We start from the raw sequence: 15437 nt of genomic DNA, 5'->3' as shown, positions 1-15437 counted from the left end.
GATCTGAATCCCAGAAATGAGATGGAACTAAGGCAGCATTTGACCAAGACTGACATAAAGCAGCTTTGATAGAGTTAATTAGAATCAGAGGAAACTTCTATATTGGTTTCTACATTGGAGTCTTATCTAGCTCAAAGATATTTATGGATGCGAGAGGCCAATCATTTCAGCCCCAGGACATGACCACAGAAATTCCTAGTGGCAGTAACATAACCAGAGCTATTTTCACCAATTTCAGTGAACTTTCCCTTCCAGCTTAAGGGCATTGATTAAGTATTCAATTCCATTTGTGTGTCAGATAACAATGCATTCCATTTCCACTGGAATGGTATTTATTGGTATGGAAACACTAGTGCCCAAGAAAGGGAAAACCTACAAAAAGTGATAGACAGCACCCAGTTCATCACAGGAGAAGTCCTCCTGATCAGTGAGCACATCTACGAAGAACGCTGCCAAAAGGAAGCAGCATCCCTCATCCAGGCCATGCTCTCTTCTGGAGAGAAGGTCAGATATTGATTACTCAACTCGATTTTTGACTCTCCAAAGCCCCTCCACCATGATAGGATTGTGATGAAAATTCCTCCATGGGCCTGAATAAAAGTATCAACGCACCAGCCACAAGATCAACAAAGTAATCTGTCAGTTCTAAGAACCTAAGGAATACAAATTCATCAGATGTTAAATAGAACATAACGAGACAGAAAAGGCCCTCCGACCCAAGGTGTTATGCCACCCTTTCAATTCACTCTGAAATCAATCTAGCTCTTCCTTCCTACATATCCCTCTATTTTTCTATCAGCACGTTTTGGTATTGCATGTTTTTCTTTAAGCTCATGCCCTGGTACACGGAACCTGGGTCATCATCTAGCAAGAAACGAATGCAATGTTTTGCATACAAGGGTCACACCAAGACACTTATTTTTCTCTTTTTGCTGTGCTTTTATGGCATTTTCAGGTTTAATTTCAAACTTTAAACATTTTTGTCCATTAATATTTAGATGCCAACATTCTATCTACTAATTAACTATTATGCTTTGGAAATAATGTTGGTTTTTCTGCTTCCATTAGTGAACAGTGAAAATCACACTCCTTATTTGGTAAACCTACCAAGTAAAATAAGCTTTCAATTCATTCAGTATAATTCACTCCAAACAGTTCCATAATTCTGCGATCTTATTTTCTTTATCAATAGGTTTCACTTAAGCAATTGAATTTTTATTTTATTTCTCAAATGCTTTAAGTGTTATATTTTGCTAGTTATTAACTTAATTGTATTTTCACAATATATATGTCAATCAAATAAAAGTTTTTGTCGAACTGACAATATGCTGTGAAGCAAGAACTATTTCCAAAATTACTTGCCAGATTGAGATTCACAGTATTTTCCAGTCCAGCCTTCTTTACAGAAACAGGCTCCATCACCCGAAATTCCTTCATCACATTTTCCATTTTCTGTGCAGTTACATTCTGCATAATTAAAAGAAATAATCTTTAAATTATGATAATTGGGCTAAAATGAAGAATAACCAAATTTCTACATTGTAACATCAATAATCAGCCATATTCACATTCAAGATAGTAAGCTAATACTATTTGCTGCCCCCAGAGGGTTGACAGTTTTATCACAAAGCAACTCTTGCATAGAAGCTAAGATGCCACTGGGAGGCAAAAGAACTACATCACAACACAGCTACATTAATCAATGTATTAGTAGTCTATTCAGGAGAACAACAAACCTTAATTCCATATGATTGAAATAGTGGTGACAAAGAAAATTATCTTGATTGTACAAATAATTTTGAAACCTCAGATGTAATTTACAACAGTTGTTAAGCATATAACAAAAACTATCACTGTCTTATAGCACTTTACAGGGCATTAAACTGGTTGCAAACATACTTTTGCAGTCTGATCCATATCTTCCTGGTTCACACAGTTCACAGGCTGTTCCCCTGAACCCGATGGAGCACTGGCATGTTCCATTTCCATGTCTTCCATCATTGCATCTTCCATGAAAACTACACGGGTTATCTTGTCCTCCAGGACATTCTAAAACCAGAAAATCCAAGATTTATTCTTCTGGATTAAAGCAGCATTTATGTGGCTGGGCCATAAAGTGGTGTGGTAATGTTAACTGGCAGAGGCCTCTTTTTGAAGAGACTATGATTCTATTGTTATTAACTCCCTCAAATGATTAGGTGAAGGAGCACATATGGGGAAGTTTTACTTGAATATAGATGGCAGACCTTCAACCAACTTGCCGACAATTAATATTAATAGCAATAAAGGGAGAAGCAATTGGAATTTCTGTATGGTAATGGATCTGAGTAAAAAATTTAATTAAACACGTAGATCGAGCCACCCGGATGGTATGTGGCCTCACAGGTGACAGGGTCAGGGATATCATAGAAACCATAAAAACCATAGAAACTACAGCACAGAAACAGGCCTTTTGGCCCTTCTTGGCTGTGCCGAACCATTTTCTGCCTAGTCCCACTGACCTGCACACGGACCATATCCCTCCATACACCTCCCATCCATGTATCTGTCCAATTTTAAAAAGAACCCGCATTTACCACCTCGTCTGGCAGTTCATGCCATACTCCCACCACTCTCTGTGTGAAGAAGCCCCCCCTAATGTTCCCTTTAAACTTTCCCCTCCTCACCCTTAACCCATGTCCTCTGGTTTTTTTCTCCCCTTGCCTCAGTGGAAAAAGCCTGCTTGCATTCACTCTATCTATACCCATCATAATTTTATATACCTCTATCAAATCTCCCCTCATTCTTCTACGCTCCAGGGAATAAAGTCCTAACTTATTCAACCTTTCTCTGTAACTGAGTTTCTCAAGTCCCAGCAACATCCTTGTAAACCTTCTCTGCACTCTTTCAACCTTATTAATATCCTTCCTGTAATTTGGTGACCAAAACTGAACACAATACTCGAGATTCGGCCTCACCAATGCCTTATACAACCTCATCATAACATTCCAGCTCTTATACTCAATACTTTGATTAATATAGGCCAATGTACCAAAAGCTCTCTTTACGATCCTATCTACTTGTGATGCCACTTTTAGGGAATTTTGTATCTGTATTCCCAGATCCCTCTGTTCTACTGCACTCCTCAGTGCCTTACCATTTACCCTGTATGTTCTACCTTGGTTTGTCCTTCCAACGTGCAATACCTCACACTTGTCTATATTAAACTCCATCTGCCATTTTTCAGCCCATTTTTCCAGCTGGTCCAAGTCCCTCTCCAAGCTTTGAAAACCTTCCTCACTGTCCCCTGCACCTCCAATCTTTGTATCATCAGCAAATTTGCTGATCCAATTTACCACATTATCATCCAGATCATTGATATAGATGACAAATAACAATGGACCCAGCACTGATCCCTGTGGCACACCACTAGTCACAGGCCTCCACTCGGAGAAGCAATTCTCTATTACCACTCTCTGGCTTCTTCCATTGAGCCAATGTCTAATCCAATTTACCACCTCTCCATGTATACCTAGCCACTGAATTTTCCTAACTAACCTCCCATGTGGGACCTTGTCAAAGGCCTTACTGAAGTCCATGTAGACAACATCCACTGCCTTCCCTTCATCCACTTTCCTGGTAACCTCCTCGAAAAACTCATGGATTGGGTCCATGGCATTTCAAAGAGAGAGGGTGAGCAGCCAGAAGTCTTGGTGCAAATTGTCACCGATAACATAGGCAGGAAAAGGGAGGAGGTCCTGAACAGAGGGAGAGGCAGGGAGCTAGGTAGAAAGCTGAAAACAGGACCTCTGGATTGCTGCCTGTACCACATGCTCGGATGATTTGGCAGATGAATGCATGGCTGAGGAACTGGCGCAGGGGGCAGGGTTTCAGATTTCTGGATCATTGAGACCTTTTGTACAGGTCATCCCTTCCCCAGAAGAGATCCCAGTGATCCAGATGCTTTGGACCCAATCCGAGATATCCCTGACCCTGGCACGTGTGAAGCAACATACCATCCGGGTGGCTCAATCTATGTGTTTAGTGTTCCTGAACTGGAGGGTGACCAATATCCTTGCGGGCACATTTGCTAGAAGAGTTGGGCAGCTTTTAATCCAATTTTGCTGGGGGATTAGAAACTGAGTGATAGGGCAGTTGGTATACAAGCAGACTTTATGTGTGAGATTCTAAGGAAGGACAGGCAGATGATAGGGCAAAATTGCAGTCGGTGGTTTGAGTTTCAGTGTAACTGGGACAAAATTGAAAAGGGTGATGAATACAGGACTGAAGGTGTTATATTTGAATGCACACAGTATACAAAATAAGGTTGATAATCTTGCAGCGAAGTTAGAGATTGGCAGGTAGGACGTTGTGGGCGTCACTGAGTCATAGCTGAAAGAAGATTAAGGTTGGGAGCTTAACGTCAAAGGATAGATGTTGTATTGAAAGGGCAGGCAGGAGGGTGGGGGAGGGGCAAGGCATGGCCTCGTTGATAAAAAATGCAATCAAATCCTTAGAAAGAAGCGACATAGGATCAGAAGATGTAGACTCCTTGTGGGCAGAGTTAAGGAACGGCAAGGGTACGAAGAACCTGGCGAGAATTATAAACAGGCCTCCGGACAGAAGCCAGGATGTGGGCTACAAATTACAATGCGAGATAGAAAATGCAAAGGGGCAATGTTACGATAATCATGGGGGATTTCAACATGCAGGTAGATTGGGAAAATCAGATTGGTGCTGATTTTGGATCTCAAGAGAGAGGATTTGTAGAATGACTACAAGATGGCTTTTATAGAGCAGCTTGTGGTTGAGCACATTAGGGCACCAGCAATTCTGGATTGGGTGTTGTGTAATGAACTGAATTTGATTAGGGAGCTTAAGGTAAAGTAACCCTTCAGGAAATACTGATCGTAATATGATAGAATTCACCCTGAAATTTGAGAGGGAGAAGATAAAGTCAAATGAATCAGTATTACAGTGGAGTAAAAGAAACTACTGAGACATAACAAAGGAGCTGGCCAAAGTTTATTGGAAGGGGACACAAGCAGGGATGATGACACAGCAGCAATGGCTACAGTTTTTGAGAGCAATTTGAAAGATGCAGGATAGATATATCCCAAAGAAAAAGTAGTATTGCAGAGGCAGGATGATACAACTGTGGCTGACAATGAAAGTCAAAGCCAACATAAATGCAATAGAGAGGGCATATGATTGAGCAAAAATTAGCAGGGTTAAAGAATTGGGAAGCTTTTAAAAACCAACAGAAGGCAACTAAAAAGCCATAAGGAAGGAAAAGATGAAATACGAAGGTAAGCTAACAAGTAATATCAAAGAGGGTACCAAATGTTTTTTCAGATATATAAGGAGTAAAAGAGAGGTGAAAGTAGATATTGGACCACTGTAAAATGATACTGGATAGGGGGACAAGCTGAGTAAGTATTTTGTGTCAGTCTTCACTGTGGAAGACACTAACTGGAAGTTCGAGAGTGTTAGGAGGCCTTGATTGTTGAGGATGAGGTTTTGGGGTAGTTGGAGGCACATGATAAAATAGGCCAAAGTCAGCATGGTATCCTTAAAGGGAAATCTTGCCTGAGAAATTTATCTGAATTCTTTGAGGAAATAACAAGCAGGATAGACTTAGTTGATGTTGCGTACTTGAATTTTCAGAAAACCTTTGACAATGTGCCACGCAATGGCCCATGGTATTACAGGATAGATACTAGCATTGGATAGAGCATTGGCTGAACAATAGGAGGCAAAGAGTAATTCTATGCTCAAGGACACAGATGATTTTAAATATGTGCATTATCAAAGTAAATGTATTACCAAAATACATAAATGTCAATTTTCTAAATGGAGAGAAACTACCAAAAAAAAATTGAGATGCAAAGGGACTTGGGAGTCCTTGTGCAGGATTCCCTAAAGGTTAATTTACAGTTTGAGTCTGTGGTGAGGAAGGCGATTGCAATGTTAGCATTCATTTCAAGAGGACTAGAACATAAAAGCAAGGATGTAATGTTGAGACTTTATAAAGCACTGGAGAGGCCTCAGTTGGAGAATTGTGAGCAGTTTTGGGCCCCTATTTTAGAAAGGATGGGCTGAAACTGGAGAGGGTTCAAAGGAATTTCCCAAAAATGATTCCAGGATTGAATGGCTTGTCAATGAAGAGCATTTGATGGCTCTGGGCCTGTTTTCACTAGAATTCACAAAAATGAGGGGTGACCTCATTGAAACCTATCAAGTAGTGAAAGGCCTTGATAACGTGGATATGGAGAGGATGTTTCCTATTGTGGGAGAGTCTAAGACCTGAGGACACAGCTTCAGAATAGAGGGGAGATCAGGAGGAATTTCTTTAGCCAGAGAGTAGTGAATCTGTGAAATTCTTTGCCACAGGCAGCTATGGAGGCCGTCTTTATGTATATTTAGATACGTTTGTAGATACTTTATTGATTACAGAGGAAATTACAAGCAGAGGTTGAGAGATTCTTGATTTGTCAGATTATGAAGGGATATGGGGAAAAGGCAGGAGATTGGGGCTGAGAAGAAAAATGGATCAATCATGATGAAATGGTAGAGCAGACTCGGCCAAATGGCCTAATTCTGCTCCTGTACCTTATGGTCTTATGTCACCATATACAACCCAGAGTCTCATTTTCTTGTGGGCATTAAATCCACAATAGAATAATAACCTTAAAAGAATTAATGGAAGACCGCACCAGCTTGAGTGCCTTCTCAAATAACATGCAGCAATTTTTGAAGAGTGTGCCGGCAGCTCCTTGAAACTTACGTTTGTGTATGGACTCATGTTCACGTACAGTTCTGGTGGACAGTTTGAGAATTAACATCTGTGTTGAGGACAACTTAGACAAAGCTGCATTAGTCAGGAGTCACAGATACAACTATCCAATGTGATCCATCAATCAATATGATTATGGTTGTTCTGGCATTTGGCCTCATCTCCACTTTCTTTTCTAATTCTGTAAATAACTCTGGATCCCTCTGCAGGCTAAACTTTTATCTACTTTCCCCTTCACTGTAGTCAATTATAAACATACACAGTCCACCAAGATAGAAGTGTGCAAAGAATCACAACAATCTTAGCAGTAAACTTCCTATTCCTCTCAGTCTACAGAAGCCAACCCTTTATCCTAAGCCTTACTGTCAGGAATTGCCCCATAGCTGGACTCCCTCGCCAAAGAAATACTTTTCACAGCATCAGAATCAAATGAATTTCAATGCAATCACTTCATACTTATAATCTCCATTGTGCTTCACAAAACAATACCCTCATGCCAGGAGTCAATGTAGTGAATCTTCTTTGCACCACTCTAAGACAAGCACATCCTTCCTCAAATAAGAAGCCCAAAACTATAGACATTATTCCAAATGTGCTTCACCAAAACCCTGTAGTTGTAGCAAAATAGTGATACTCCATTCTCTTTGTTACGTTCCCCAGACTTTCCTATTTATGACATCTGCAAATCAATTTTCTGGATTTCTTATACACGTGTCATACAATCTAAATAATTTATGCTTCACTATTCTTCCAACCCAATTCTCACTTTTTTTTGTCTAAATTCATCTGGATATCCATAGAAGACAGCGCTGTTGTTTTTCCATACAGGCAGTGCCATGTAATCTAGAATTACAGTCTAAAATTAAGTTTCAAAAGACATCCCCAGATCATTTTCCAAATACTGATGGAACTTACTGATCAACAGTTCACAGTCATTACCTTTGCTTCCCTCAACTGCACAAAGAGATAAATGATATTTATCAGGTATCAGGTTGCAAAATCTTCCTGTTTCAAAACTGGAAATAATTTTACCCATCAAAAAGAGAACACAACCTAAAAAATAAAGTCAATCTATGGGTACCTATCTTCCATGTTCCAATCCAAAACCATTACTTCCATGATTTGGAAATGGTCTTGAATCATAGAACTATACCATGATACAGCAAAGGAAGAAGCTATTTGGTCCATCTTGCCAGTCCCAACTCATTGAAAGAATGACCTAATTACACACTCTGCTCTTTACTTTGCCAAATACCTCCCAAATGTTTCCTTTGTTTAGTTATTATTTGAAGATACAACACGGTAATAGGCATTTCTGGCCCAATGAGTCCATGCTGTCTAATTAGCAACCATGTGACAATTAGCCTACTAACTCGCACCTCTTTTGGAGAAAAAATGGAGCACAGAGGAAACTCACGCAGTCACAGGAAGAACGTTCAAACTCCTTTCAGGCAGCGGTGGGAATTGAACTTGGGTCACTGACATCATAAACCAATTGTGCTAACTGCCGTGCTACTGTGCCACTGCAGCAGAGTGGTTAGCGTAACGCTATCTGTAAGGAGTTTGTACGTTCTACCCTGACCGCATGGGTTACCTCCAGGTGCTCCGGTTTCCTCCCACATTCCAAATATGTGAGGTAATAAGCTAATTGATCACATGGGTGTAACTGGCTGGTACGGGCCTGTTACCATGTAGTATCTCTAAATAAATTATATATTACACTACTTTTGAAAATTCCTTGTGAATCTGCTTTTTTATTCCTTTCATCCATTGCATTCTAGATCATATCTCCTCACAGCCTAATATAATGCCATTGGCTCTTTTGCTAATTATAAATTAGTGTCCGTATACCTCTGAATTTTTTTCTCCAATGATGCTGGAGAATTTTGAGCACTTTGGTTATATGTTCCTTTCATTTAAGATAAACAACTCAGCTTCTCAAGGCACGAAATAAAAGAGAAAAGTTGTCCCATGTTTCAGGATGAGAGGTGTCCTGATAGAGGTGTATAAGATGATGAGAGGCATTGATCGTGTGGATAGTCAGAGGCTTTTTGCCCGGGCTGAAATGGCTAACATGAGGGGACACAGTTTTAAGGTGCTTGAGGTACAGAAGAGATGTCAGGGGTAAGCTTTTTTTACGCAGAGAGTGGTGAGTGGGTGGAATGGGCAACCGGCAAAGGTGGTGGAGGTGGATACGACAGGGTCTTTTAAGAGACTCCTGGATAGGTACATGGAGCGTACAAAAATAGAGGGCTATGGGTAACCCTAAGTAATTTTTAAAGTAAGTACATGTTCGGCACAGTGTTGTGAGCCAGTATTGTGCTGTAGGTTTTCTATGTTTCCTGTGTTTCATATCAAGGGTCAATTCTTTGGCCTGTTGCTGACTGAGAGAACAACTTATTAAAGGTTACAGAGAAACATAATCAATGGTAGTAACACCCGCACCCACACCTCACAACCCTTCCCACCACAACACAATAGAAATGACCAGGATCTACATCAAAATGAATATTGTGTCTGGGATTACCTTGGCAATGAGGGCCATGATGATTTTTACAACACTGGGGAATCCATAAAGGATTAATACATTGTCTGCTGCAGCCATGAATGAGGCGAGTTTGACCCGAATGTCGCCAAGGATCTTGCACCATGCCATAGAAATATTCAAGGTTTTCATGCCATTTGTTGTAGAAGTGAAAATTGCGTGGCCGAATTCGACCCAAGCTGAGGTTTCTGTACTGACACGCTTGGTACTCAGCACCGTCCTTCAAACAGAACAGACATAATATTGAGAATTAAACCTCTGAGATCATTAAGAGACAAACCTTATATGATATTAAGTTAGCATTGATCACAGAACATTAATTATTTTTATTTTTTTTTAATTCACAACGAGGCTTAAAATTCTATTATGGTTCCACCTTGCAGAGCCAAGATATTTCTCAGTAAGAACGTAAGAAAGATAATGAGAAATCATTCAGTCTCTTTACATAAAGATCTTCACTTACCTTCTATCCCATTTTCATGCTCTATTCCTATATCCCTTGATTCCTTTAATATCAGGAAATATGTTGATTTCTATATTAATTGCAATCAATGATAGCACTTTCACAGATCTCTGAATATAGAATTTTAAAGATTCACCACCCATTTACCAAAGAAATTTCTAAATTTCATTTCTAAATGGTCAACCGTTTAATTTGAGACTACTTCCACTGGTTCTAAATTCCTCAGCCAGAAAAGGTTTTTCCCCTCATTTACGCTGTGAAGCTCTGTGAGAGAAACACGCACAACACGCTGGAGGAACTCAGCAGGTCGGGCAGCATCCGTGGAAACGATGAGTCAATGTTTCGGGCTGGAACCCTTCGTCAGGACTGTAGAGGGAGGGGGCAGAGGCCCTATAAAGAAGGTGGGGGGAGGGTGGGAAGGAGAAGGCTGGTAGGTTCCAGGTGAAAAACCAGTAAGAGGGAAGATAAAGGGGCAGGGGAAGGGAGGCAGGGAGGTGATAGGCAGGAAAGGTGAAGAAGGAATAGGGGAAAACACAATGGGTAGTAGAAGGAGGCAGAACCACGAGGGAGGTGATAGGCAGCTGGAGGAGGGGGCAGAGTGAAACTGGGATGGGGGAAGGGAGGAGGAGGGAACCCCCTCTTTGTGTTTACGAAGCTCTGTGAGAATTTTGTACATTTCAATAAGATCACCTTTTTTTTAAACTCTAAAGAATAAGTGCTTGGCTCATTCAACGTCTTTTAATATGATACACCTCTGTTGCAGGCACCTTTCTGGTGACTTATTTTCCAAACTATTCCTAATATTCAACGATTCCCTCAGGATATTCTGAGGTACCTTATTTGTATTGGAAAAACTGGCATATATATACCTTAACAATGTGTTAAAGGAAAAGATTGAGGGAAAATTATGAACATTATGGGCATCAGCAAATATAATCTATCTGACAAATGGCTTCCATAGTAACTACACTGGAGGGACTTTCAATTACTTCCATTAGGTAAACATTTTATAAAACTGCATTGGTTCCGAAGTTTAATGCAAGCTTTCCACATAAAGCAAGTCTTACCTGAGGTTTCGATCCAGGAGGACAATAGGGAGGCTCCAAACAGCTACCACATTTCCCCTAAACATGAACAGTCCACAGTAAGCCATAAGCAACTTCTTTTTCTTAAAAATATTTGGAATCAGAATTTCTTTTTTCCATGTTTAGGTTAATTGAAAGACTTAGGTCCATTCGTGCAGGAAACTTAAATAGAATAGAAAGCTAGCTATCTGATTTTCTGCCCACTTAAAGCAATACATGGGAAATCTGATGGTTTTTCTTTTACATATCTACCCTTTTCTCATTGATCCATAATAACCAGGAAGCAAAAGAGAAAATTTGTTCCAAATCTTTCAAAAATCCATTGTTGTACAAAGAACAACAAAACCCATTCAACCTTAAATCAACTTTCCAAAGAAGAACAGTAAGGCATTTTACTTGTTACAAAACTTTGTGAACTATGGAGCTTATGATCATCAACTATGTCACAATTATAAAGATAATTGGATAAAGATCTCAAACAGAAATTATAAATAATATTGTGATGCATCATCACAAAGAATTCCATACCAAAACAGAGTAAAAGAAATACAACACATATTGAAAATATTTTGAAAAGAAACAGATCAGTGAGCACAAGTAATAAACGTGCAACCACAGCTCATTCACTCAATTGTCATTTATTAGTACAGTAGTACCATGGAAACCTTCAAGTATCAATATAGTAATGCGTTGCAATGTCACAGTGTGAATTATGTGAAGTATGGTCTGGGAATTGATGTTAAATGCATTACCCTGTTGTCCTTTCCCTTATTCATTCTCATCTTAAGTATTTTAGAAACATAGAAACATAGAAAATAGGTGCAGGAGTAGGCCATTCAGCCCTTCAAGCCTGCACCGCCATTCAGTATGATCATGGCTGATCATCCAACTCAGAACCCTGTACCAGCCTTCCCTCCATACCCACTGATCCCTTTAGCCACAAGGGCCATATCTAACTCCCTCTCAAATATAGCCAATGAACTGGCCTCAACTGTTTCCTGTGGCAGAGAATTCCACAGATTCACCACTCTCTGTGTGAAGAAGTTTTTCCTCATCTCGGTCCTAAAAGGCTTCCCCTTTATCCTCAAACTGTGACCCCTCGTTCTGGACTTCCCCAACATCGGGAACAATCTTCCTGCATCTAGCCTGTCCAATCCCTTTAGAATTTTATACGTTTCAATAAGATCCCCCCTCAATCTTCTAAATTCCAACGAGTATAATCCTAGTTGATCCAGTCTTTCATCATATGAAAGTCCTGCCATCCCAGGAATTAATCTGGTGAACCTTCTTTGTACTCCCTCTATGGCAAGAATGTCTTTCCTCAGATTAGGGGACCAAAACTGCAGATAATACTCCAGGTGTGGACTCACCAAGGCCTTGTACAACTGCAGTAGTACCTCCCTGCTCCTGTACTCGAATCCTCTTGCTATGAATGCCAGCATACCATTCACCTTTTTCACCTCCTGCTGTACCTGCATGCCCACTTTCAATGACTGGTGTATAATGACACCCAGGTCTCGTTGCACCTCCCCTTTTCCTAATCGGCCACCATTCAGATAATAATCTGTTTTCCTGTTTTTGCCACCAAAGTGGATAACCTCACATTTATCCACATTAAATTGCATCTGCCATGAATTTGCCCACTCATCCAACCTATCCAAGTCACCCTGCATCCTCTTAGCATCCTCCTCACAGCTAACACTGCCGCCCAGTTTCATGTCATCCGCAAGCTTGGAGATGCTGCATTTAATTCCCTCATCCAAGTCATTAATATATATTGTAAACAACTGGGGTCCCAGCACTGAGCCTTGCGGTACTGCACTAGTCACTGCCTGCCATTCTGAAAAGGTCCCGTTTATTCCCACTCTTTGCTTCCTGTCTGCCGACCAATTCTCTATCCACATCAATACCTTACCCTCAATACCGTGTGCTTTAAGTTTGCACACTAATCTCCTGTGTGGGACCTTGTGAAAAGCCTTTTGAAAATCCAAATATACCTCATCCACTGGTTCTCCCCTATCCACTCTACTAGTTACATCCTCAAAAAATTCTATGAGATTCGTCAGACATGATTTTCCTTTCACAAATCCATGCTGACTTTGTCCGATGATTTCACCGCTTTGCAAATGTGCTGTTATCACATCCTTGATAACTGACTCCAGCAGTTTCCGCACCACCGACGTTAGGCTAACCGGTCTATAATTCCCCGGTTTCTCTCTCCCTCCTTTTTTAAAAAGTGGGGTTACATTAGCCACCCTTCAATCCTCAGGAACTAGTCCAGAACCTAAAGAGTTTGAGTACGAAGTAAAAATCACTGCAAATATGCTCCAGTAGCATGAACTTAGTCAGAAAGATTGTACAAAAATGTCTTTCGTTAATTAATAGTATATCAATATCCCCTGCCTCATCAACTCATCAACTCACCAGTCAAACAATGAGAACTGATACTTACAACAACAGGGTGCATTGTAAGGGCGTCACACCGAGCTCCTACATGTGGTGGTTCCAAGAGTCTATTGATGCCATATGCGATTCCACCATCAAATTCCAGGTGTCTTTGAACAATGCGAGCACTTCCATCGTTCACAATCAAATCCCCCTGAACCAAAGATAATACTGTATGAACCACATTTAATGCACTGGATGGTAATGGCATCATTAGGAGGCTGTGCTTCTACTCCTGTCTTCCAGTCTACCACTACACTGATATTTTCTGACCTTCACCCATTCCCCGGCTCCTTATTAAAACTTCTCTCGGAATTGCAGTATTTCACTTTTGCAGACTTGTGCAGCACCCACAGTACAATAAACCATCAGCTGAAATAGTTTAAACATTTAGTATGAAAGTTAAGGCAGAGATCAGAAGAATCTTTCAACTATGGGAACATTTCAGCTATAGCCAAGGAGCCGGCCATATTGAACAGTTCTCACAGATGATAACCAAAAGGTAAAATGCATAATTCTTCCAGCTAATACTCTAAGTATTACTCAGAGTACAACATAATGGCTGGAACATACATGCAAAGTAAAATATAATAAAAGAGAGATTTTAGGATTTTTTAGAAATATTTATGTGAAGCAATTACAATCTAATTAGCAGTATGATCACTTGAGTCAGATATTCTCCTAAGAGGTTGACTATCGGAGAGTTCTCAAATGGCTGAACAGCCCGATGTGAGATCCATGTATCCTGGAGCAGTGTGGGCAAGAGTAAGTGCTGCCTGTGGTTAGTGGCTGGGTCTTTTGCACAATCTAATTACATAAAACTGATTCTCTATGCTGACAAAATGGCTGAGCAATAATTATGATTTGATATGTTGTTTAAAACTCATCTGGACCTCACACAACAAGAGAGAATTTCAGGGTTATTAATTAATAAGTAGAATTTGAATATAAATACCTGATTTTTGCCAATTCAATTGAGTGTGACAGAGAAACTACTAAGCAGGATGGTTTCCAGTGGAACGCCACATACAGATTACAGTTTCAGGGTTTTCCATAGAATGGGCAAGAATAGCTGTCACCGTCATCATGTAGCAACACCGAAAACTGATCATTCTGCTGACATTACAATCAGAAAGGCTGGGCCATAGTTAATCAATTCAATTGTTTTTCTTTTGGATTTAATTTGATTTATTTTCCTAAGTTTCTGCCCTGAAGATATTGGGGGTTTTGTTCCATATGCACTCCCAACCCCCAGTATTTAATCACATAGGCCACCTTTGTGAGATAGAGTAGTGTTGATGTTTGTGGGCAATTCGTAGAGTCATGGTCAATCCAGATTCTGTCGTCATCCAACATATTTTCCTTCCAAAAAAAAGGTAAAGCTTTTGCCTGTGGGAAAACACAGTACCCACTGCTGTCTCTGCATGATCAATGGACTCCTGGTAGGTCAATAAATAAAAACAGAGGAAGAAATAATCAGTAAGCCAAGCACCAAAGCAGAGCTACTGCTTTAGGGCAACAAACTGTCCACAGCAAGTCATCAGTCTGAATGAAAGGTTCTGATGGAAGGTCAGTGATTAGAACAATAACTCTGTTCCTCTCTCCCTAAGTGCTGCCTGGCCAGCTAAGCATTTCCTGCACTGTGCTTTTCTTTCCGATTTCCAGTATCTGCAGTGTTTTGCTTTTCATCGGAATAGGGACCTTGCTGGTTGATGCAGCCCAATTCAATATGGATTGGTTCCCTATGAAATAATGTTCATGAATATTGAGGACATGAGTTGAGAGTTAAAGGGCAAAAGTTTAGGGGTAACATGAGGGGAACTTCTTTACTCAGAGAGTGGTAGCTGTGTGGAACGAGCTTCCAGCAGAAGTGGTTGAGGCAGGTTCGATGTTGTCGTTTGAAGTTCAATTGGACAGATATATGGACAAGAAGGGAATGGAGGGTTATGGACCGAGTGCAGGTCGGTAGGACTAGGTAAGAGTAGGAGATCAGAATGGACTAGAAGGGCCGAGATGGCCTGTTTTCATGCTGTAATTGTTATATGGTTATATGGTTAATATTATGTCAATCAGTCTTGCTCAGCTCAAATTATTAACTGAACTTCAATTTTCAAAATAGTTTAA

At 40.3% G+C, this 15437-nt stretch overlaps 1 protein-coding gene across 1 annotated transcript in view; it reads right to left on the bottom strand.

The window, feature by feature from the left end:
* stab1 (stabilin 1) overlaps window positions 1-15437 on the bottom strand; it is a 339504-nt gene that overhangs the window by 42893 nt on the left and 281174 nt on the right. The window contains exons 53-57 of the mRNA XM_063067593.1: window positions 13321-13467; window positions 10851-10907; window positions 9303-9540; window positions 1900-2049; window positions 1363-1467 (exon numbers count right to left, since the gene is read on the bottom strand). Of these exons, the coding sequence (XP_062923663.1) occupies window positions 1363-1467; window positions 1900-2049; window positions 9303-9540; window positions 10851-10907; window positions 13321-13467 (697 nt within the window). The remainder of the gene's footprint in view (window positions 1-1362; window positions 1468-1899; window positions 2050-9302; window positions 9541-10850; window positions 10908-13320; window positions 13468-15437) is intronic.

This window comes from Mobula hypostoma, chromosome 15 (assembly GCF_963921235.1).
Source record: "Mobula hypostoma chromosome 15, sMobHyp1.1, whole genome shotgun sequence".
NCBI lineage: Eukaryota > Metazoa > Chordata > Chondrichthyes > Myliobatiformes > Myliobatidae > Mobula > Mobula hypostoma.
This window is presented reverse-complemented; position numbering and strand designations above follow the sequence as displayed.